This window comes from Manacus candei, unplaced genomic scaffold (assembly GCF_025592945.1).
Source record: "Manacus candei isolate 608988 ecotype Guabito, Panama unplaced genomic scaffold, ASM2559294v1 h1tg000084l, whole genome shotgun sequence".
Taxonomy (NCBI): domain Eukaryota; kingdom Metazoa; phylum Chordata; class Aves; order Passeriformes; family Pipridae; genus Manacus; species Manacus candei.
The window spans coordinates 2,691,239-2,716,576 of NW_026138132.1; the positions used below are offsets into that span (position 1 = coordinate 2,691,239).

Below are 25,338 nucleotides of genomic sequence, written 5' to 3' on the forward strand. Positions count from 1 at the left end.
CCTTTAATATGAAGTATAACTGAACTTAAGGTTCTAACTACATGGAAAACCCCGGAGAACCCTTTCCCTCCTAAATTCATACACTGAATCTCTAAAATAATCTCAGTACCTCATGAAAAAACCCCATCCATTCAAATCCCAAAGTGCCACTCACTCACCACTTGGGGCTTTGAGACTTTTGAGCAGTTCATCTCAGTACCTGAATATTTTTAATTGAGACAAAAAAATCACGAGGGGGGGGGGAAGATGAGGAGGGGGAAAAATTCATACATGGATTAAAACCACAATGCCTGGAAAAGTCTGTGATGGTTTTTGTTCACCAGAAAGAATCCTATACATCCTTGCACATGAATTCAGTAAGGGGGGGGGGGGGGGAAAGTGAGGAGCAGTTGCAGCAGTAATAATAATATCTCAAACTTATCACTACATTTTTGCATCATCTTTCTTCATTGTACAGCTGGAGGAAAAAATCCAAAAAAGGGTTTTAATTTCTACCTCTACATACAATAAGTTACAAGTTTATTTATTTAAATAATTGTAAAACATCTTACATTTTTTTTTTAAAGAGGTTAAACTATAAGCAAATACACACATACACCAAAGTTCCATCATTCATGTCAGTTTGTCCTAGAAATTCTTTCATGCTGGTACCCTGTTTTGTTGAATTGTTTGTGTTTTTTTCTGCATAAACTAAATCGATATCTGAAAGGCTCCATAGAAAATAGAAACTTCAGCTTTTTACCCCTACAAAGTAAAACAAATTGTATCCAAAATATCAAGCTTGAATCGTGTTTTTTTGCCAATTTCTTTTTTTTTTTCTTTTTTTTTCTTTTTTTTTTCCCTTTGAATATTTTACAAATCTCAGGAAGGTTTTCTTTGTCTTCCAGGAAAGACTTTGCATTTCTGATTCCGTTCTGCTGACTCTTGTTCATCCTGGCTCTGGCTGATTCTTCCTTCACAATGTTTGAAGAGTTGATGTGGTTGTGTCAGAAACGTTAAACAGGTAAAAGATGCAGATTTCTGTCTTGTCCAATCCATAAAAAATGTTTCTTTTTTTTTTGTTGGTTCATTTTTTGTTTGTTTGTTGTTTTTTTTTTTTTCCTGGGCCTGGCTTTCCCTTCAAAAAAAGAGCTTGTAGTGCTATTTTTTTTTTCTTTTTAGTGGTCCATCACAATAAGTAGTTTTGTGCTGTAAAAGAAAAATGAAACAAAAAAAAAAAAGAGGAAAAAAGGGAAGAGGGAGAGGAGGCAAAGCTGCCCCTTCCTTACATCGGGGGAACGACAAGACCAGTCATGGCTGCAAAAGAAAATGGACAAAAAGATGAAATTGTGGCAAAATGCTGTGGAACAAAAGATATTTGAGCCCTTCACCCCCTTGTGTGAAGTCAGGAAGGGCCTGAGCTGAGGTTAAATTTGAGATTTGGTGTCTTTGGATGGTTTGATGGTGAAGTGAGAACAGAGATGGTGAGAACTGCCGGTGACACAGGCAATGGCAAAGTGATACTGCAGAGTGAATTCACCAAAGGGAAGGAATTCCTCCCTGGGAGGGTGGGGAGGGGCTGGGATGGGATTCCCAGAGAAGCTGTGGCTGCCCCTGGATCCCTGGAAGTGTCCAAGGCCAGGTTGGAGCAACCTGGGCTGGTGGAAGGTGTCCCATGAAAAGCCAAGGCCCACTGTGGTTATAAACGAGTAAAAGAGGATTCATTCACTCCTCAGTACTTGTATTTTCAACAAAGCCCACCCATTTTTGCATCCTTATCTCCTGAGATGGACATTGCTCAGAACTGCCCCAAAAATTCAGAGTTCTCCCCCTTTCTCGAGCTGAACAGTGAAACCCATCCCTGAAAACTCAAACTGAGCAGGGTCTTCCCTTCCCACCTGCTGGCAGGAAGGGCTGTGCTGCGAGCAAGGAGAGATGTGGGAGCAAAGGGAATTCCCTCCCCGCTGCTGAGGGGACCCAGGCGGGGAATTCCAAGTCCCAGATCACTGGGCAAGGTCCAGGGCTGGGCTTTGCTAATCCCAGAATCAGCTGGGTTGGAAGGGACCTCCCAGATCATCCAGTCCAACCCTTGATCCAACCCCGCCGTGGTTCCCAGCCCATGGCACTGATGCCACATCCAGTCTCTGCTTAAAAACCTCCAGGGATGGAGAATCCCCCCCTTCCCTGGGCAGCCCATTCCAATGGCTGAGCACCCTCTCTGCAAAGAAATTCTTCCTGATCTCCAACCTAACCCTCCCCTGGCACAGCTGCAGACCCAGCCCTCTTGTCTTGCTGATGGTTGCCTGGGAAAAGAGACCAACCCCCCCTGGCTCCCCCCTCCTGGCAGGGAGTTGCAGAGAGTGAGGAGGTCTCCCCTGAGCCTCCTCTTCTCCAGGCTGAACAGCCCCAGCTCCCTCAGCCTCTCCTCCCAGCACTTGTGCTCCAGTCCCTTCCCCAGCCTTGTTGCCCTTCTCTGGCCCTGCTCCAGCCCCTCCATGTCCTTCCTGAGCTCAGGGCCCAGAACTGGACACAGCACTCCAGGTGGCCTCACCAGTGCTGAGTCCAGGGGCAGAATCACTTCCCTGGCCCTGTTGGCCACCCTGTTCCTGAGCCAGGCCAGGATCCATTGGCCTTCTTGTCCCCCTGGGCACACTCTGGCTCCTGTTCAGCTCCCTGTCCATCCCCACTCCCAGCTCCCTCCCTGCCTGGCTGCTCTCCAGCCCCTCTGTCCCCAGGGGTTGTTGTGGCCAAAGTGCAGGACCCGGCCCTTGACCTGCTTAAACCTCATCCCCTTGGAATCAGCCCAACTCTCCAACCTGCCCAGGTCCCTCTGCAGAGCCCTCCTGCCTTCCAGCTGAAGGACCAGCCTCACTGCCCTGCTTGGTTTCCCCATCAGTCTGAAGCCCTGCAGTCGTAGCTGGCAGTTCCCGGAGCTCTGGCCTCGTGTAAATCATTTATTAGTCGCTCTGCCCGCCTTTAATTGCAGTTCTGCTCCTCACAACTGACAACAACAGCCACGTTTGAAGCTGCCTGGAACTGCTGCTGCTCCCCAAGGTTTGCAGGGCCGAGTGAAGTTTATATGTATTTATATAACAAATGAGTGACTCATATTTTCAAAGGGGCCTCGGTGCAGCGCGAGGTTCCTAATCCTGCAAAGATTTATGGGCACTGAAATTTGTGGGATTATTCCTGTGTTTAAAAGCCCTTTTCCCCCGAGAATTAATTTCACCCTCACGCTCAGAGCATTTAAAAAAATGCTTAGGGCAAGTTCCTCAGCTCACACGAGTCTTTTATCCGAGCTGTGTTTGCAAACAACTGTGGACACGGTCCGTGATTTAATACAATGGGAAAATAAATATTTTCGTGTTTTCTAATGACTGGGGCTGAAGTCCCTGCCAATTTTAGCAGCTAGCTGAAAGAGAAAGTGAAACCAAACAGCCCCAAGTCAAATATCCCCTTCTTTGTAATCGCTTAGGAATTTGTTGTTGTTTTTCAGTTTCGAACCCTACATACATAAACCTAAATAAAACATACATAACCCTAAATAAAACAGGTAAACATTTATAAGCCTGTTAGTTTTTGTGGGGTTTTTTTCGGGGTATTGTGCATTGGAAGAGAGATTTTTTTTGCCAACACTAAGAGGCTGCTCTTTCCTTCTCCTCACCCCCAAGCCCCAAAATTCATCCTGATGGCTGGAGAGCCTTCTCCCTATAGATTCACCACATGCCTTAGAAACTCGATGGAGCCTTGGATTGCTGCCCTGCTCCAGGCTCTGCTGGGCTGGGGAAGAGGGAAGGGGAGTGTGTGGTGCTTCCCACAGGTATCCCAGAGGAACAGGATCCTCCTCACCTGCCTCAGGCAAAATCAGCCAGGTTGGCTCCAGGAATTTAAACTCTGTGTCTGACTAACCTGGAATTTAAACTCCTCTGTGTCTGACTAACCTGGAATTTAAACTCCCCTGTGTCTGACAAACCTGGCCAGGTCTTCTGCCTGAAGCAAATCCAGGAGCACCTGCACAGTCCCTACCTGGGGGAACCTTTTCTCCTGGCACAGGGTCAGCCTGTGGCTGCTGCAGCCCCTGGCATGGCTAAGCATGGCTTAATTTGAGACATCCAGGGGCTGTTGCCAGCGTAGTTTAAACTCTGCTCCCAAGGGACTAAGTCCATATTGGCATAAATGCTTTTTTCTTATTGTTAGCAAAGCTGTTTCCACTTTTTTTTAAGCATGGGAAACTTCAGCCAGCAAACAGAAGCAAAGACCCAGCCTGAATTTCTGCCACATCTCTTTAAAAATATTTTCATTCTTGCAGATGCAGAATTTTGGGAAGTTCATTAGATTGAAGAGAAAGTACATTTTTTACTGTATAATTAAAAATATTAATTATAAAAAATAAAAAAAAGATGTGCACTGGCACAGGTTGCCCAGAGAAGCTGTGGCTGCCTCATCCCTGGAAGTGTCCAAAGCCAGGTTGGAGAGACCTGGAATTGTGGAAGGTGACCCTGCCCTTGGCAGAGGGTGGCACTGAGTGAGCTTTAAGTCCCCTCCAACCCAAAGCATTCCATGATTCCATGATTATCCAGCAGTCCTGGACTCAAACTAGTGATGGCAGCAGCAGAACTGCACTCAGGAGTGTGTTGTTACCCCTCGGGTCTGCTGATCCCTAATTTCCCTCCCTTCCTTTCCTCCGGGGCAAGGAGAATTCCCTCTTTTTCCTCTCCTCACTTTTGCACCCCCAGCTCAAATATTTTGTCATTACAGGCTGTAAGTGCTCCTTGGAAGTTGCCAGGATGACCCTGCCAGAGCCCAAACTCAGGTAAGACTTCAAAATAACCCAGAAAAGCCCAGTTGTGTCACTGGCATTTCATCTCCTGCTGCAACAAAGGCCAAGTCAGTTGAGGAATATTGCCTGGAATTCTCCCCTGGCTTCCCCCAGCTCATCCAAAGGCTTTGCTCTGTGCTTCCCTCTCCTTTCACACCCCCTCCCCTGCCCATTTCCACCCCACCTCCACCCCCCGTTGGGGCTGCACTGTCAAAAGCCTATTCCCAGCCTGGATGGCTTTTTATTGAATGTTTGTGAGGTTTGGATTAAGGTCTTACACTGCAAGCAAAGCTGTAATTATTTTTGCCTGTATTACTATATATTGAATCGATGTAACTTTTCAATAAAGGTGGTTCAATGCAGGACACTCCCAGATGAGTTGGGAATATAGAAACCACAGTCATTATCCCAGAGGGTTTTTTTTTTCTTCTTCTTTTTTTTTTCTTTTCCTCTTGGAGGGAAATGGAAAAAGAATTAGAGATGAGCCTTATTGTATTAACCTTGACAGCTTGCAATTATCAACTGAAACACTTGATTAAAATTGTCACAAGGTTGGAGAATTTTTTTATAAATAAATAATCAAACACGGGTAGTACCCAGATGCTGTGGTGATAGGCACCTTTAATGGGTGTAATTAATAATGATCATAAGCCTAGTGGGTACAAGTAGCCTTTGAAAATGCTGCCTTGGAGTGGGAAAGGACTCTCTGCAATTCCAACAGGCATTTGGTGACAACTGGGAAGGGGCTTAGTGCTGAATCATGGAATTCTGGAATGCTTTGGGTTGGAAGGGACCTTAAAATCATCCAGTCCCACCCCCTGCCATGGGCAGGGACACCTTCCACCAGCCCAGGTTGCTCCAACCTGGCCTTGGACACTTCCAGGGATCCAGGGGCAGCCACAGCTCCTCTGGGAATTCCATCCCAGCCCCTCCCCACCCTCACAGGGAGGAATATTTTCTTAGTGAAAAGGCAGATTTTTGTTTTCTCTCATTAAAAATAGAGCTCTTGTCTAGCCTGTGAAACGGGAAGAGCGACTCAAATGACCATCCCAAAAAATGAGAAAATAATTAGTTAATTAAAATTTTGTTTAGTTGAGAGATATTTCAAACTTCTTGCTGACACCTCAGGTTTTATTTGTTTCTAAGCAGTCTGGGCCACTTCTACCTCTGCCAATAAACAGGGCAGGAAAATGTCCTTGATCCTTCTGAGGTATCAAATTTAATCAGATGATAAATACATATTTTTCATATATATTGACATAGTTTATATATGATTTGCAGACCTAAATCCCTGTCTGGGCTCTGGAATCATTCTGGTTCAGGCAGGAGCACATTGCTGAAAATGTGGAATCAGTCCTGTCATTTTTACCTGGTCAGAGTCTCTGCTGAGAGTTATTTTGAGATGCTGTGTCTGGAGTGTTGACAAATCCCACCCCTTACAAGGCTTCCAGAGCAACTCCTTTTCCTGTTACCTGTTTTCCCAGCCTTTTATTGGAAAGGGGCTGGAATGCCCAGTGCTGCTGACACTCCTAACTTCCTCCAGACAAGATCCTAATAATTAGATCCTTCAGCATAAACACCTGGATTTATTTAGGGAATAGTGCAAATGGAGGCTGTTCCTTAGGGCAGCAGCCTCCAATACCTCCAATACCTCTAGGACTGGCCAGATCCTGGTGGTTCATGGAATATCTGCCCTTCTGGGCTTTGCCTGCTGTTCCTTGGAACTGAGCTTTGCATTTTCACGTGCTGAGCCAAAGGGAATCTGCTCCAGCAGGTTCCAATTTTCCTGCTTTTCCCATCAGTGGGGTGAGTGGGTTGGGCAGTTGGGTTTTATTCCTGTGTCCCATCACTTCTTATCTTCCCAGGGCCCTTCCTAAACAGCCTTGACACGGGCACGAGGGTTGCTGGGCTGGGAATCACCTGCTCCCAGTCTGGAGAGCACAGGGAAGGCAGAGGGGGCCAGGCTGGAATTCCTGCTCCTTCCCTACCTACCACGGGCTGTTACACTGTGGGAATGTGGAGCAGATGGCAGGGGGGAGAGGAAAAGCAGGAACACGTGGCAAGGGGGGTTATCCAAGGGGATCCCACATGTCTTGGCTGTTGTGCAGCCCAAAGTCAGCAGAGCTGCAAGTTTCAGGCTTAGTTAATACTTCTATATATTTTAGATATATATATTTCTACACATAATATATTAATATAGCATTATTATTTAGAGGTATTAATATAGTAGAAGTATTATAAGTATTAATATATAATATAGAAGTATATTATATACATATTTCCTACCAGCAGCTTTTGAGCATCAACAAATTCTCCAAAAATACATTTTTGGAAAAAAAAACTTCTCCCTGTAAACTGCTGGAATAATGGGAATGCTGATCTGAGGATGAAGCTTCTGTTTAGACTGGTTTTAACCCAGGCTTAAACACTGCTGTGGTTACCACACATGGAAGTTATATTCTAGATTTTCAGTAGTGCTTGTGAGTAGAATGGCATGCTCTGAGGGGCTGCTATTAATTAATGGATATAATAATAACAAATATGGCTATAACTACTAATTATAAATATACAATTAGATCATACATATTATTATTTCAGATATCCTCATTGCAACAGGCTGCAGTGAGGAGGATGGAGGTTGTATCACCAGGAAACCTGCCTTTGAACAAAAGATGTAGCCAAAACACATCCCAAACTTTACATTAAAGCTAAAAAAATCCCCCTGGGGATGTTTTCCACGTATTATGGGTGGGGAAATGGAGAGGTGATGTCAAAACACTTCCCTGATGGGCTTTGGGAAGGGACCTGCAGATATTCACTGTGCTTTGGCTGTTCCAATCCAGCTCTGTTTGCTGATGCCCAAGTTTGATCCAACAGCAAACAAACCAGGAATTACATGCCCAGCCCAGCCATTCCTGGTTTCTGGCACAGGGAGGGGGCAGGAATTCTCAGTCTCCCATTGCCCCAGCACAGTGAGTCCATTCAAGGAGCCTCTCTGGGAGCCTCCCGTTGAGTTTTTGGCCACATGTGTCTGTCAGCACTGTGGGAATGTTCATTTGGAGATCAGGCTCTGTGTACCTGGAGCCTTTCCAAGGCATGTGCTCCCCAGCTTGCAGCCATTTCAATATTTCACTTGGAATTCGCCTCCGTGGCTGGAAGAGTTCAGGAGTTCCAAGGACCTGGCGTAACAAACCCTGGGCAGATGTGTTTGTGAGGGAACCACAGCTCCTTAAATTAATATATTTATGTTTGTGTTGGTGTAGAGATCCCACCAAAAAAAAAAAGGGACATGGTCAATAAATTCTGTAGCCATTTGTCTATGCCCGGGTCTTTGTATCCTGACTTAACTCATTAATTAACCCTGAACTTTAATTCTGAACAAGGAGTGGGCTTTTGTCACTAAAAATTCATGGATGTGAGGTTTTAGCGTGGAGATTTTGTTATATTTAATATCAGAGCTTCATTTTTACAATCTCTTATTGATCACTGATTTATCGATCTCATATTTGATCACTGCATCAAACATGTTGTCAACACCAAGTGGCATAAATGGCACCAAATGGTCTCTGGTACTTCACCTCTTTATAGACAGGTTAAAAAAGAAGGAAACTTTTGCTAAGCAGATTTACCTTCCTTTAATTTAAATTATTAAATTAAATACGAAGTCAGTTGGGTTTTAATCTGTCCTCTTTCTGTCTCCCAGGAACAATCTGAGTGATTTTTCTCACTGATTTATGTTCAGCTCTACCTCAGGTAACTTCTTAATATTTAGACCTTCTCTACAAAGCAGTTAGACAAGTTTAAAGCAGATTTAAATCTGTTCTGAAAACACTGATTTATCCTTAAATTAAGCTTAAGCTAAACAAGCAAACTGCTCTTAATTTAATGGGCCTTCCTACTTAAATGTTTAATTAAAACAGTTTGAAATTACGTCGCCCTGAAACAGTTCCCTAAAACAGCAAAACCCTCTCCTTTTTTATAAAATTGCAGTGAAATAAATACACCCTTTCAATGACTGATGCAGAAAACACTTCCCCCTAAAAAAAAAAGGGAAAAAAAAATACCTGCAGGGTGGGTAGTGATGGTGACTCTTTAGACACCAGCATCATACAGAACATTAACAAAGGTAAACCCATTCCTAAATAGTTTAACTGTTGGGCCAACAAAACTTTCTATACCTAGAGTTTAAAAAAATTGCCTGAAGTCCTTCTGTTCATCTTCCTTAAACAGAGAAAAGAAATTATATTCCCTGTCTACACAATACCTGTGGATTTACAGGGGCAGATCAATGCCCATTAATGGGGAGATGATGATCTTTCATTAATAGGGAGAAAATCTTTCATTAATGGGGTGATGATGATCTTTCATTAATGGGGTGATGATGATCTTAGAAAAACACGGATTTTCATGGAAATGGGGCAGGGGAAGAAGCTGTTGCAGAATTCCCTAAGCTGGCTTTTAAAAACCGAATTGTTTTTGGTCGGCACGCTCAGAATTTCCTTGTGACACCAAATAATCCCAGTTTCTGTGAGTCCCCGTGGCCCAGCTGAGGGTTTCTGTCCCCCCCCACCCCGGCAGGTGTGGTTTGTAGGGCTCATTTAGAATTCCCACTGCCTCTTGGCTGGGCTCAATTCCCAGAGCCGGGTTTGCTCTGGGATCCCCAGCGAAGGCTGACGGAGCCAGATGACTTCCCCGGCCCTATAAAGGCTTTTTTATGGAGACTCGGAGCACATTTATGTGCCACAGCTCCCCCCCTCGCAGCCTGTTAAAAGCCAGAACTGAGCGCAGGTTCCCGTTCTTACCTCGCTGCCCACATTTGTTTCGCAGAGCACCTTTAAAGGGCTCTAAATGGGCTGCGGGGCTCAAGTCCCGGGCTGAGCCCAAACCTCGCAGCGGGTTTCGAGCCGGGATTGTTTTGCGCAGAGCTGAGTGTTAACCCGTGTTTAACAAATCCCCGCAGCCCGAGGAGAAGCCATTCCTCACGAAAGAGCTGCTAGTCCGCTATATTCTAGGAGAAAGTGGTTGGAAAGGGATGGGTTTAAGGTCCTTCCCAACCCAAACCAGTCTGTGGTTGAAGTGCCCCATCAGCTCAGACCCTTCTCGGGGTGAAAACGAATTTTGGCCCCTGCTGGTTTAAAACCAAACAGAAAAACTTGGGAGGAATTTCTTTGCAGAGAGGGTGCTCAGCCATTGGAATGGGCTGCCCAGGGAAGGGGGGGATTCTCCATCCCTGGAGGTTTTTAAGCAGAGACTGGATGTGGCATCAGTGCCATGGGCTGGGAACCACGGCGGGGTTGGATCAAGGGTTGGACTGGATGATCTCAGAGGTCCCTTCCAACCCAGCTGGTTTTAATCCAGGCCTAAACACTGCTCTGCTTAACATGTAAATGAAATAAAATGGTATTTTGTGGGATACCACGTGCTTTCTGGAAAGGTGTGATCCTCCACAAGCCATGGGGGAGGTAAATAATTAAATTATAATAATTCAATATAGGTGTAATTGCTCATCCTGTTTTTATATATGTACATATATAATATATATATTTAATTATTTATCTACACCACAGTTTGTGGTATATATAGAAAATATCTATAATAAATAAATGTAATGTATATTTTATATATATACACATTATATAATATATATATTATATATATTTAATTATTGGTCTACATCACAGTTTGTGGTATATATAGAAAATATCTATAATAAATAAATGTAATGTATCTTTGATATATATATACATTATATAATATAATGTTATATATAGAATGATGATTATATGTATATAATATATATAATGATATAGAATGATGATATATATATTATATATATTATATATATTATATATATTATATATATAATCATCATTATATATACTATATATAATTATATTAGATATATAATTATGATATATATTATATATTATATATATTATATATATTATATATATTATATCTATATAATCATCATTATATATATAATTTATATATTATATAATGTATATATATTTTATACACACATTCTCTTGCCAGATGGAAATCAAGGTGTGAAATAAAGAGTGACTGCTCATGGTGGAACCCAACTGACTCTAGGATGATCCTGTGAACTTGGATTGTTGCTTTAATCCAGTTCCCTGGGCAGACTTTCCCTGGGATATCAGTGGGATGGCACTCAGGTGGTGGCTGTGTCTGCCTCTGCCAGGGGTTTAATATCAATTTAATGTCCAATTTCGAGCATGTCTTACCTCTGAACCCATTTCCATTGCCACTAGAGCAGGCAGGGGAAGGAGACCCTTGGGGTCTGATGACAGGAGCAAAGGCACTCTTCTGTTTGACAGCGGGGAAGACGGAGGAGGAGAAGGGGAGGATGGAAGAAGTGCTGGAGGAGCCAACTGTGGGGCTGGAGGACATCACTGCAAAGGGAACAAAAAAAACCAAAAAAAGGCATTTTTTTCATCAGAAATGCAACTGTGGAAGTTTGGTAAAACTGCTGAAAACACCTCGTTTTAGCTCTTCAAGAAGGTCTTGTTCTTGTAGAGACTCGAATTATATTTTTATATCTATTTTTATATATATAAAATATATATTTTATAGACATTACTAAATATATTTATATATATATAGAATATATATTTTATAGACATTACTAAATATATTTATATATTAAATATATTTATATATTAAATATATTTATATATTAAATATATTTATTAAATGTATAATATATATAAAATATTATATATTTAGAATAAATGTATTTTATTTATATATAATTCTGTTTTATATAATATATTTTATTTTAAATCTTCGAAAATGAAGGGGTGAGGAGACCAGAAAATGGTAAGTCATCAAATGTTCATATTCATCAATATGAACAGTAATGGCCTGGCCACTTGGTGCCTTTGGAAATTGGGAAGGCTGGTAATTCCTCTGCCCTCTCCATTTTCTTTTAAAAATAAAATTTCCTTGTTTTTAAGCTGTTTCTTAGATTTTCATCTAAATTGGCTTCTTTTTAAAGAAGCATCTTGCAAGAAAAAAAAAAAAATTATGTGTCCAGTGCTTTGTTAAGGAATTGTTTGCTGAGCTTCCAGAATAATAACAGGAATGTTAATCTGAGGGTGAAGCTTGTACAGCTCCCTCTGTTTAGGCTGGTTTTAATCCAGGCCTAAACACTACTCTGCTTAACATGTAAATGAAATAAAATGGTATTTTATGGGATACCAGGGGCTTTCTGGAAAGGTGTGATCCTCCACAAGCCATGGGGGAGGTAAATATTTAAATTATAATAATTCAATATAGGTGTAATTGCTCATCTTGTTTTTATATATGTACATATATAAAATATATATTTAATTATTTATCTACATCACAGTTTGTGGTATATACATAAAATATATATAATAAATAAATATTAATGTATATTATATATGTAATATGTATATATTTTATATATAATATGTATATATTTTATATATATATATATTTTACACACACACTCTCTTGCCAGATGGAACTCAAGGCATGAAATAAAGAGTGACTGCTCATGGTAGACCCAGTAACTAGAAATGCAGAGCTTAATTCTATCGCTGTTCTATTTCTGGTTATTAAGGGAATATAGTTCCAGAGGAAATTAATCCCCAATTCAGCTCTCAGTTATTGATGATGTGTTCAAGCTCATAAAAATTATTTCACAGTGGCTTTTGCCCAGGCTTTGGAAAAGTCCCTGTGCTAAAAGTAATGGTGACTTGCTTAATAAAGTTGCAAATTGGGCCTCCTTTCTCACTGTGGCCTTTGCCACTTTGGAATTTGTGTAAGGATATGTTTCTCTAATATCTATTTATATAATATCTAGTAATATAATATCTATTTTATATTGTATATAATATATACAATGATATATATAATATATGATAATATATTATTAATAGTACTATATAATATGTGGTTCATTCATTCATATATGATATATAATATATGGTAATATATAGTATATAATGATATATTATATATAATCATTAATATCAATAATATTAATCATTAATATGATATATAATCTTTAATCAATTTATAATGTATAATTATCTATGATGTGTGATAATATATAATATATAGTCATATATAATCGAATATCCATAATGATATATAATATTATATATAATTATTTATAATATATAACAATATATATTATATAGTCATATATAGTATCTAGTGATCTATAATCGATATATAATCGAAATATAATTGATAATTATCTATGATGTATAACAATATATAATATATAGACATATATAGTAATCTATAATGGATAATCCATAATGATATATAATATAATATGTAATTATCTATAATCTATAATATATAACAATATATTATATATAGTCCATTATAAAATATAGTAATATGTAATATTAATATAGTGATATAATCCATAATGATATATAATATATAATAATATACTATATATGTAATATATATGTGTATGTAATACTATAATGTGTAATATGCAATAATATATCATAATATACTATATATGCAATCTATATGTATATGTAATACTATCATGTGTAATATGCAATAATATATAATAATATACTATATATGTTATATATATGTATATGTAATACTATCATGTGTAATATGCAATAACATATAATAATATACTATATATGTAATATAGATGTATATGGAATACTATAATGTGCAATATACAATAATATATAATAATATACTATATATGTAATATATCTGTATATGTAATACTAGAATGTGTAGTATGCAATAACATATAATAATATACTATATATGTAATATATATATGTAATACTATAATGTGTAATATGCAATAACATATAATAGTAATAATCATGTAAGGATTCAAAAAGGAAGGAAAAAAGAAACAATCTTGACTATTCCTCTCCTTCTCTTGAAGAACACGAATATTTTTCGTCAGCACCAAACCCCCCAAACCCCAAATCAACCCCTGCTCCCTAAACCCTCCCTTGCTGCCCCTTTTGGGTTCAATAACTGGAATTTGGGAGCAGAGCAGGCACAGTGGGAAGCCCGGGGGCCTTTTGGGCTCAATAACTGGAATTTGGGAGCAGAGCAGGCACAATGGGAAGCCCAGGGGCCTTTTGGGCTCAGTAACTGGAATTTGGGAGCAGAGCAGGCACAGTGGGAAGGCCGGGGGCCTTTTGGGCTCAATAACTGGAATTTGGGAGCAGAGCAGGCACAGTGGGAAGGCCGGGGGCCTTTTGGGTTCAATAACTGGAATTAGGGAGCAGAGCAGGCACAGTGGGAAGGCCGGGGGGCTTTTGGGCTCAGTAACTGGACTCAGGGAGCAGAGCAGGCACAGTGGGAAGGCCGGGGCCGTACATCCGTAGGGAGATCCCGTGGGAGAGCCGTTGATGAAGCCCGGCGAGCCCGGCACGCCCAGGTTGCCCATGGGCACGTTGCTGTAGCCGTTCATGCTGTTGCTGGAGGTGCTGTAGTTGGACTGTTGGGGGGTGGAGCTGGAGGAGTAACCCCGGGGGGAGATGCTGCTGGTGTTCCGGATATAACCTGCGAAACAGTTCCAAATGCATCCATGAGTCCGGCTTAAAAATTAAACCCCCCCTTAAATAATAGACACATTTAAACCAAGCTTAAAAATTAACCCCCCCTTAAATAATTGACTCATTTAAACCAAGCTTAAAAATTAAACTCCCCCTTAAATAATGGACTCACTTAAACCAAGCTTAAAAATTAAACCCCCCCTTAAATAATCGACTCATTTAAACCAAGCTTAAAAACTCACCCCCCCTTAAATAATTGACTCACTTAAACCAAGCTAAAAAATTAAACTCCCCCTTAAATAACTGACTCATTTCAACCAAGCTTAACTAAAACATTCCAGCAAATACCATTTAACTCAGTGGTTTTTTCAAATTAAACAATATTATGGTTTAAGTCGACTTTTGGAAGTGAACTGATGTGTATTTTTGTAAGGAGGTTTGATTTACTAAAAACTTAAATTTACTCAAAACCCCCGGACAATATTTTGTGTTTATCTTTTTTTGTGAGCTAGAATGTATATATATGTGGGATATATATATTTATATATATATATATATATATATAATATATATATTTTTATATATAATATATAACATATTATATATAATATAATATATTTTATATTATATATTATATATTATATATTATATAATATATATTATATTTATTTTTATATATTGTATATAATATATTATATATATTATAGATTGTATATAAATTATTATATATATTATATATTGTATATATTTATATATATTATTTTTATATATATATGTGGGATGTTCTACACATATATTTATATATTTACATATATGTATACATATATATACATATATATTTCTATATTTTTATGTTTATATACAGATATATTTTATATATATATGGTTATCAAAAATGCTCAAAAACTGTTTAAACCATGGTTTAAACACATGCATGTGTATATATTTCTATTATTTCTATTTTTTATATTTATATAAAAATATATTTTATATATATATGGTTACCAAAACTGCTCAAAAACTGTTTAAACCATGGTTAATCTGGTTATCAAATAACTCAATAATTATTTCATTATCTGGTTAGTGAAGTGGTTATCAAATCTGGTTATCAAATATATTCTGGTTATCAAATACACCCAATAATTGTTTCATTATCTCATTAGTGAAGTGGTTATCAAATCTGGTTATCAAATATATTCTGGCTATCAAATACACCCAATAATTGTTTCATTATCTGGTCAGTGAAGTGGTTATCAAATCTGGCTATCAGTTATCAAATACACTCAGTAATTGTTTCATTATCTGGTTAATGAAATGGTTATCAAATCTGGTTATCAAAGGTACTCTGGTTATCAAATATACCAAATAACTGTTTCATTATCTGGTTAATGAAATGGTTATCAAATCTGATTATCAAATATATTCTGGGTATCAAATATATGCTGGCTATCAAATACACCCAGTAATTGTTTCATTATCTGGTTAATGAAATGGTTATCAAATCTGGTTATCAGCTATCAAATACACCCAGTAATTGTTTCATTATCTGGTTAATGAAATTGTTATCAAATCTGGTTATCAGCTATCAAATACGCTCAGTAATTGTTTCATTATCTGGTTAATGAAATGGTTATCAAATCTGGTTATCAAATATATTCTGGGTATCAAATATATTCTGGTTATCAAATACACCAAATAATTGTTTCATTATCTGGTTACTGAAATGGTTATCAAATCTGGTTATCAAATCTGGTTATCAAATATATTCTGGGTATCAAATATATTCTGGCTATCAAATACACCCAATAATTGTTTCATTATCTGGTGAGTGAAATGGTTATCAAATCTGGTTATCAGCTATCAAATACACCCAATAATTGTTTCATTATCTGGTTAATGAAATGGTTATCAAATCTGGTTATCAGTTATCAAATACACCCAATAATTGTTTCATTGTCTGGTTAATGAAATGGTTATCAAATCTGGTTATCAAAGGTACTCTGGTTATCGAATATACCCAATAACTGTTTCATTATCTGGTTAATTAAATAGTTATCAAATCTGGTTATCAAATATATTCTGGTTATCGAATATGCTCAATAATTGTTTCATTGTCTGGTCAGTGAAATGGTTATCAAATCTGGTTATCAAATGTCCTCTGGTTATCAAATACACCCAATAAGTGGTTCAGCCATGGGTGATGTGGTGAGTGGAAGGTGGTGCAGACCCAGCAGCATCAGCCCTGGAGGGGCGGCAGAGCTGCCTTGGCATCCCCGTAACTGGGATTTTTGGGGTGCAGTGCCCAGGATCCTGCGCGGGCTCACCTTGGTTGTTGCCCTGGGTGGAGTCGGAGATGCTGACGCCCAGCTGGCTGCCGTAGGAGTTGATGCCCATCATGCTGCTGTGGGCAGGGGAGCTGGACAGCGCCGGGAGCTGGGCAGGATTCCTGGGAACGCTGTACAGGGCCTCGGCGATGTCGGCCGCTCTCTTCAGGATGATGTCCTGGGGGAGGGACATAGAATCAGAAATGGGGTGGCAGGAAGGACATGGAGGGGCTGGAGCAGGGCCAGAGAAGGGCAACGAGGCTGGGGAAGGGACTGGAGCACAAGTGCTGTGAGGAGAGGCTGAGGGAGCTGGGGGGGCTCAGCCTGGAGAAGAGGAGGCTCAGGGGAGACCTCCTCACTCTCTGCAACTCCCTGACAGGAGGGGGGAGCCAGGGGGGGTTGGTCTCTTTTCCCAGGCAACCATCAGCAAGACAAGAGGGCTGGGTCTGCAGCTGTGCCAGGGGAGGGTTAGGTTGGAGATCAGGAAGAATTTCTTTGCAGAGAGGGTGCTCAGCCATTGGAATGGGCTGCCCAGGGAAGGGGGGGATTCTCCATCCCTGGAGGTTTTTAAGCAGAGACTGGATGTGGCATCAGTGCCATGGGCTGGGAACCACGGCGGGGTTGGATCAAGGGTTGGACTGGATGATCTCAGAGGTCCCTTCCAACCCAGCTGATTCTCTGATTCTATGAATTCCAGGGGTTTTTAGGGAACCTGCCCATGTCCCACTCACTCCCCTGACCTGGTTGTTGTGGGGTGTCCCATACAGGGCCTCCACCAGGTCAGCAGCTCGTTTCAACAGCATCTCCTGGGGGAGGAGCAGAAAAGAGACATTTTTAACAGAAGAAAAACCAATGTTTGTGTGTGGCCACTCTGAAAACTGGGTGACAGTTTTAATTCCTCCTTACAGAGGAATTATTTGCCAAGTGTCTGAAAAATGGAACCCCTTCCAGTGTCTCCCAGACATCCCAGACTATCAATCCCTTTTCCCTGCCAGTGGCTGTGGAGAGCCCAGGGCTCCATCCTGACCTGGAGCTCTCCAGAGTCCTGAACCTGCTCTGCCTCACCAGCCTCAAAAAGGGAGACACATTTCGGATGTGCCCGTTCCCTACTGAATTTCCATTTATTCTTGTGCATAGACACGTAAATATGTGCCTATAATGCAATATATTCCTTTGCATAGACACATAAATACGTGTCTATAATTCAAAACATTCTTTTTGCCACTCTGGATGAATGCAGAGCACAGTGACCACAAACTGGGGAAATATCTGCAGTGGACTCTCATTTTAGCAGCAAAGGTTCACAGACAGTGCTGGAGCTCCAACAGATAAAAATTTTCTGGCACCTCTGGGTTCCACACAATCACCTCCTTGTTTGGACTTACAACTAATTGGGGAATTATTTCCAGATGTGATTGTCATTTAAGGCATAATTTTGTCTCTTTTATGAATTAGAAGTGAAAAAACCCCCATATTTATTTGACTGAGTGAAATGCTTAAAAATATTTTACCTTAGCTAGTCTTTCAGGGTCACCAGGGTGTCTTGGGATGACCTTCTGCAGTCTTTGGAAGCCATAATCTATGGTAGGTTCATTTAGAGCTGGAAGGAAAACATAAAACCCCATAATATTATATGAATATATATATTTATTTTTATATATTTATTTATATATAAATACACCTTTGAGATATTTATATATATAAATATATATACCTTTGAGATATACCTATATATATATACCTTTGAGATATATATATTTGAGATATATATCTCTTTGAGAGATACCTATATATATAAAAATATATATACTTTTGAGAGATATGTATATATATATACACCTTTGAGATATACATATTTGATATATATATATCTTTGAGACATATATCTTTATATTATATATCCATATATATATATACACCTTTGAGATATATTTCTTTGATATATTTATCTTTGAGACATATGTATCTTTAAATATATATATATAAATATATATAAAAATATATATTTGTATGGCTCTATCTCAATAAGGGAACAAAGAAATCATGACTTCTGCACTTAAAACTGCTCCAGTTCTGACTTCTCACCACCTACCAAAGGCTGAATGAATAATTTGGGAGACACAGCAGCACCAGCACAAAATACCTCTTTTCAAGGTGAACATGTTTGCTCTGGACAAACTGACCATGGCAGAAATAAAGCAAATTATGGGACAAACATAAATCAGAGCAGGTCTCGTGCTGTTGGTTGTGGAGGCAGAAATCAGAGTGTGATATTTGCTTTTTCAATAAACACATCCCACCCACGCCCCCGAAGTTCTGCAGCCCCAAAGTAGGGCACAGCTCTTCGTTAGGCACGTTCAGCTCTCCAGTTGTGTTCTGCAAACATCCCCACTTCCCTGGAACGATGGGAATCTCTGGTGGATAAACCAGGAGGTTTTGACCCAGATCTTTAGTCAGCAAGAGCTGGCAGAGCCCTCTGACGATCCCAGAAAGCTTCCCGTGCTTTCACAGCCAAATTGTGTTTGTAATTGGGAAATAAGGATCCCATTTCTGCTTGTTCAGGAGGAGACTCCAATTTCCACGGGTGCAGACCCCAAAAGTCAGCCTTGCCTGCCTCTGGCACATCAGCACGAGCAGTGGGCACCGGCACAGCCCCGGGGATGTTTTCCTTGGGATTCCCTTGTCCTTCAGCGTGTGCCTTGGAACACAAACCCCACATTCATGCTGAGCATCCTGCTCGGAGTTTCGTGACACATTTAATAAGTAACACGTGCAAGTCCTTCAGCACTGCCCTCATTTGGTGCTGGATTTGATCCTCTCGCACCATTTGTGATTCTTTTGGGAAAAAAATAGCTTTTTTGGGTTTTTTTTAAACGACTGGTGACTGGTACAGCTGAAAACCCCCTGATTGCAAGAGATGCTGGTGGCACTTATTGAATCTTCCAAAATATCCTCAGCTCCTTCCAGGAGAACCATCTGAGGCACCAGGAGGATGAAACTATCAAGTGAGACAGACTATTCCACTGATCCAGGCTCTCTGTTTGCCTGGGTCTGTCTCTGGTATAACAACATGAAGGTAAAAGGTCATATTCCCCACTGAGATACATTTTATATTTACTTTTTATTAAATAATTATGGCATGGCATGAAGTTTAAATATTACAGGAGATAATCAAGTGGGAATTGAGTAGAGAAAACCCAGACCTGAGAATTTAGTCTTGGCTATACTTAGAATGTCTTTGCTCTCCACTGGGAGCCATTCTGGTTTGCTTAAGGAGTTTAATAATACACATTTCAACTGCCACAGAATCTACATCCCATTTGGGAAGAGGGGTTTTTTTTTGGGGGGTGGGTTATTTTGCCAATAATCCTGAGAATTATAGGCCAGTTCTCCCAAGAGCCTGTACATCATTTTGTGCCATTTCCCTTCTTGATTACCAATCTAATCAGCTGAGTTATGTATCTTCAGCAAAAGAAATATGAAACATATAGGAATCCAAACATATATCTATGTACATAGTTCACTAAAAATAGCTAATGGGAATAGGCAAAATGCTAAATTTGGGAAGAAGAAATTGGCCATTGTTCAACCAACATTTTTCCAATGGATTGGCGTGGAGATTTTCATCCTGATGGATAAACAGAAGCAAATCATTTCTCGACAGTGCTGAATTGTTCTAAGAACTCAGCCCTTCTGAATCAATGTATATACTATGTCTTTCAGCACAAAGCTTTTCTGTACAGCCTGCAACCAAATTGCCTGCTACTAGTTTCACTCATTAATGAAACAAAAATATCTCTGTCGTGAAATCCTGCTAAAAAGCAGCATTTATGGGAGTGAATGACACCTTGCTATAGAATCCACCAGCAAGTTTAAACAGCTCCCCCACGATGCCACTTCCACTGAGAAAAGAGCTCCTGGATCAGTAGGGATTTATCTGTGTATTAGACAGAAATACGCCAAAATTATGTCCCAGTGCTTTTGGGTTCCTGGATTCAGGGACCATGAAGGGGTCTGACACACAAGCAGGCTGTTCATTATGCCCTGGAAAACAGACAGCTGAAATTAAACCCCCCAGAAAACTGATTCAGGCCCAGCAAAAATCCCTTTGGCAACCCTCATATCCAGCATTTCAGGCTCGAGGAGTTCTCTTGAACTTCCCAGAACATGGTTTAAAAAATTGGGCATGCCACAATCTAATGTATGCAAAAAAGAGCAGCCACCTAGTGAATAAACTAAACTGTCAGTGAGCCCACAGACCTCACTCTAGAACTACTGTTTAACCCCAGGTTTGTTAAGGTCAGCACTAGGGAGAGGTCTAAACGTGCCCCAGACTGACTTTATTTATTTGAGGCTCCAATGGATTATGGGCACTGCTTCCCCTTTTACGTCACCCCCAGCCCTCCAAAAGCCACGCTTTCCTTTTAAATACCCTGTGACTCGCTGGAACTGGAGGAAAAATAAATCCTCCCAGCTGAGCAACTGCTGCCATGACACCTGTCTGGAGCTGCAAAACCTGCTCAGCAGCTCAGCCCAGCTCAGCTCAACGGGGACCGGCTCCGACACCCGACGGTAGCAGTGCTGACATTTAAAGTATTAATTATTTCACCACACATCAAAGCACATAGGACTGCTGAAGGAAGATGATGTTATGAAGATCTGCACAATTTACCCTGAGTGACAGCTCGTTCTGATGTTGCCTTGGGAGATGTGCTCTCTCTCTCCCCCTCTCCGCCGGTTGGGAAAGGGCCACGTTCCTTGGGAAAGGCAGACATTTCCTTGGGAAAGGGCCACGTTCAGGCACCTCAGCAAAGCTCTGCAGCTTGTCTTTGCTTTGCTCCACGAAGCAGAGCAGAGGGCAACCAGAGGAAATGAAATATGGACACCTCCAGGAATATCCTGAACCCAGAGGGAGAGCAGTGTTTGCAGGGGGATGCCCAAAGCTCAAAGAGGTAACAGAGAAAAGGCACCTGTGGCCTTAGATCTTGAATCATGGAATCATGGAATGGTTTGGGTTGGAAGGGACCTTAGAGATCCTCTCATTCCATGCCCTGCCATGGGCAGGGACACCTTCCACTAGCCCAGGTTGCTCCAACCTGGCCTTGGACACTTCCAGGGATGGGGCAGCCACAGCTTCTGTGGGCAACCTGTGCCAGGGCATCACCACCCTCATATATCTAACCTGAATTTCCCCTGGTTCAGCTTGAACCCATCACTCCAGTTCCTGATGAAGAATCCCTCTCTGGCTTCCCTGCAGGCCCCTTCAGGTGCTGTACATCACTTATTCCCTGTGTCTCTCCCAGGTTAAGGCAGTGGCAGGAGCACATGTTTGCTGTCACCTCAGCTGTGTTCTGAACAAGGGCACTCACCCTTCCAACCTGCAGAGCTCTCTGCATCCTTGGGAGTGTTGTTTCTCACAAGACCTCCTCAAATCTACTCACAAGCTGTAGCAAACCAGTAGCTTCCTATCCTTGGAGCCCAGCACAGAGTCTGATACAGCACAACCCCGAGCCCAGCCTTTCCCACGGATGATTTTATATTGCATTGCTCTGACAAGGGAACCCCTGGAGGATTTCTGCTCAAGCAAGGAAAATTATGTTCCAAATCTCCCTGATATACACATTTCCAGGTTAGCATCCCTGTGACAAGGTAAATGCAGAGCTGTGATCAAACCTGAGATATGAAAGCCTGCAAGACATGCCCTCAGCTGGCGTAAACCGACGTGTTATTAAAGTCAGGGGAACTATAATGGAACTACTTACAGCAGCAGAGAATTTGAATTTGTGTAGTATTAAAAGCAGAATATGAGGCTACTGAAAGATTACCAGCAGAGAAAAAAAAAAATGCCTTATTGCTGTAGGAACAGCTGATGGGAGAAAAGTGATTCAGAGCATCGAGACGGGTCTGTGCAACCTGCGTTCTCGCGGATCAGGGTGCACGAGGGGACTGAAAGTTTAGCTGTGGGGATTTAAAAATGCACCCTTTATCTCTCATTTCAAGTATTTTAAGGATATACTTAAGCACAGCAGCTGCCATTAGCACCTAACGAGCCATTTCTGCAGGTTTGGGCTGTTCTCTCCAGGATCCCCTTGGCTTCGCTCTTACGAGACGTTTTCCAGCTGGGAACCTTATGGAAAAGTCCAGACAGCCCGTTCTGGTGATGAGAGGAGTTTGATGGCTGAGCTGCAGCACCCTGAGTGATAACCCTGAGGAGTGGAAATGCTGACAGGCCCGTAACTGCAGCAGTGCCAGCACAGCACACTTTGCAGGAGCCCATTATAAATACACATTATGAGCTCCCATAACAGCTCCACTGTGGCATTTAGATTTACCCTTGAAATGTATACCTAATTTTTATATTCATCTCTTCAACAGTTTATCATTTTCCTCTTCAAACAGTCTTCCTGTGACTCTTTAAAGAAGAAAAAAGTAAAAGAGAACTCAAGTATAATCATGTTGAGCATAAATATTTGATTGTATATTAAATATTGGGGGCATGGATACAATACTGGGATCACTGTTGTTTCCATCTTTTAGGAGAGTGTTGTGTTCTGGCAGTTAAAGGACATGACTAGAACCTGTAAGACCTATTTCCCTGTCTATTTTTCCTGTACAACCACAGGCAAGGGGTTAATCTTCATCCTTCTGTGGCAACATCTCACATATAAAACAGAAGCACATGTCTTTCTGTAACTGATTGCCCATTTCTGATGCCCTGATAAACCTTCTGAGGTCTGGTTTTACATGAATAATTATTCTCCTTATACCTTTGAAGTCCCTACAGCCACCCACTCTCTGTTTTTCACATGACTTGACCCTTTGTGCTTTTCATCAGAGGTTCCACCTCAGCACTTGATAATTGTGAAGGACTCGATACAACATGACCCTGATAATACTGAGGCTGTTTGCTCTTGCTGCTGTTCCTGGTTCTGACAGAATTACATCTTCCCCTGCTTTTAGTTTGCAGGATTTCACACTTTTCAGTCTCCTGGGCTTGATGTTCCATGTCTGCATTTCTTAGGGTTTGGCCAAGTGCAAGCTGAAGGTATTTAGAGGAGAAATTCTCATTTATGGAAGCAGCTACACTAGTTATTAACACTTAAAGTATCAAGAAAATAATCAACTTCAATTATCATGGAAAAAAAAACAACAACCAGATTTTTGCTATGATGCCCAAGTCTACACGACCAAGAATTATTAAATCTGTTGAAGTTTCCTATTCCGTATTTTATAGGTATTTGTCTGCTACATTCTACCCAACAAATAGCTGCCCTCCTGTGCTCTAACTGAGTATATTTTGCTATTTATATTTTTCTATGGATGCACACGTGCACTCTGTGGGCAGTGCCATTTAAACAACCTGGTTTCCTGAGGCTTGACCTGCTGGTAACTTCTCTGCTGTCTGATAACATGGTTGAGCTCTTCACCCTTTCTTCCAGTGAGGCATTAATCGAGATTTCATCCAAAAACCTGCTGGAACTGCACCTTTGATGCTCCACAACCTTTCTGATAATATCTGACAGAAACTGAGCAAGAGGTTCGAAAGCTGGGGGAGTTCTGAAGAAGCCTTAGGATCATAGGATCATGGATTCATAGAATCAGAGAATCATGGAATCATGGAATCAGAGAATCAGCCAGGTTGGAAAAGACCTCCAAGATCATCCAGTTCAACCCTTGATCCAACCCCGCCGTGGTTCCCAGCCCATGGCACTGATGCCACATCCAGTCTCTGCTTAAAAACCTCCAGGGATGGAGAATCCACCCCCTGCATGGGCAGCCCATTCCAATGGCTGAGCACCCTCTCTGCAAAGAAATTCTTCCTAATATCCAACCTAAACCTGCCCTGGGGCAGCTCCAGGCTGTGCCCTCTTGTCCCACTGCTGGTTCCTGGGAAAAGAGACCAACCCCACCCTGGCTCCCCCCTCCTGGCAGGGAGTTGCAGAGAGTGAGAAGGTCTCCCCTGAGCCTCCTCCTGTCCAGGCTGAGCCCCCCCAGCTCCCTCAGCCTCTCCTCACAGCACTTGTGCTCCACACCCTTCCCCAGCCTCGCTGCCCTTCTCTGCCCCTGCTCCAGCCCCTCAACATCCTTCCCAACCTGAGGGCCCAGAGCTGGGCACAGCACTCCAGGGGTGGCCTCCCCAAGGAAGAATCACTTCCCTGCTCCTGTTGGCCACACTATTCCTGATCCAGGCCAGGATGCCCCTGGCCTTGGAAGCAGAAGGGCCCTGCCTGCCTGACCATGGCTTCAAACCCAATGCTTTTGTCCACGGGGCCACAGCGGTTTCCTGATAACACAGGGAAGGGGGAGAAAAAAAAAAAGCCACCCTGTTATTTTCCTAGCTTAGAAGTTGTTTTTATTGCTATTAGCAGCACCAGCCTGGGGGAATTAGTTACCCAGGTGAGGCTCTGCCTCAGAGCTGTGTTTCTCGTTCTGCCTGCCGTGGTGGGAGAGCTGCAGGTTCTTGGAGAGACAGATTGGGAAGGTGTTTGGCCAACCCTCGCTCCAGCAGCTCCTCTGAGGTGTTCCTCAACATATGGCAGGAGCACCCACTCACTCCTCAGAGGATGGGAACACACATCCCCGTGCCAGGGACAGCAGGAAAACAGGCAGAGCGTGTTTAACTTTCTTTCCTGCTGATTCCTGTGTCCTTTTTTTGTGTGGA

At 41.3% G+C, this 25,338-nt stretch overlaps 1 protein-coding gene across 1 annotated transcript in view; it reads right to left on the bottom strand.

Moving 5' to 3' along the window:
* Positions 1-424: 424 nt before the first annotated feature.
* The window catches only part of EBF2 (EBF transcription factor 2), a 137,660-nt gene continuing 112,746 nt past the window's right edge, over positions 425-25,338 (bottom strand). The window contains exons 11-16 of the mRNA XM_051811853.1: positions 18,188-18,276; positions 17,417-17,482; positions 16,677-16,854; positions 14,174-14,359; positions 11,047-11,214; positions 425-1,296 (exon numbers count right to left, since the gene is read on the bottom strand). Coding sequence (XP_051667813.1) covers positions 1,265-1,296; positions 11,047-11,214; positions 14,174-14,359; positions 16,677-16,854; positions 17,417-17,482; positions 18,188-18,276 — 719 coding nt within the window. The 3' untranslated portion in view covers positions 425-1,264. The remainder of the gene's footprint in view (positions 1,297-11,046; positions 11,215-14,173; positions 14,360-16,676; positions 16,855-17,416; positions 17,483-18,187; positions 18,277-25,338) is intronic.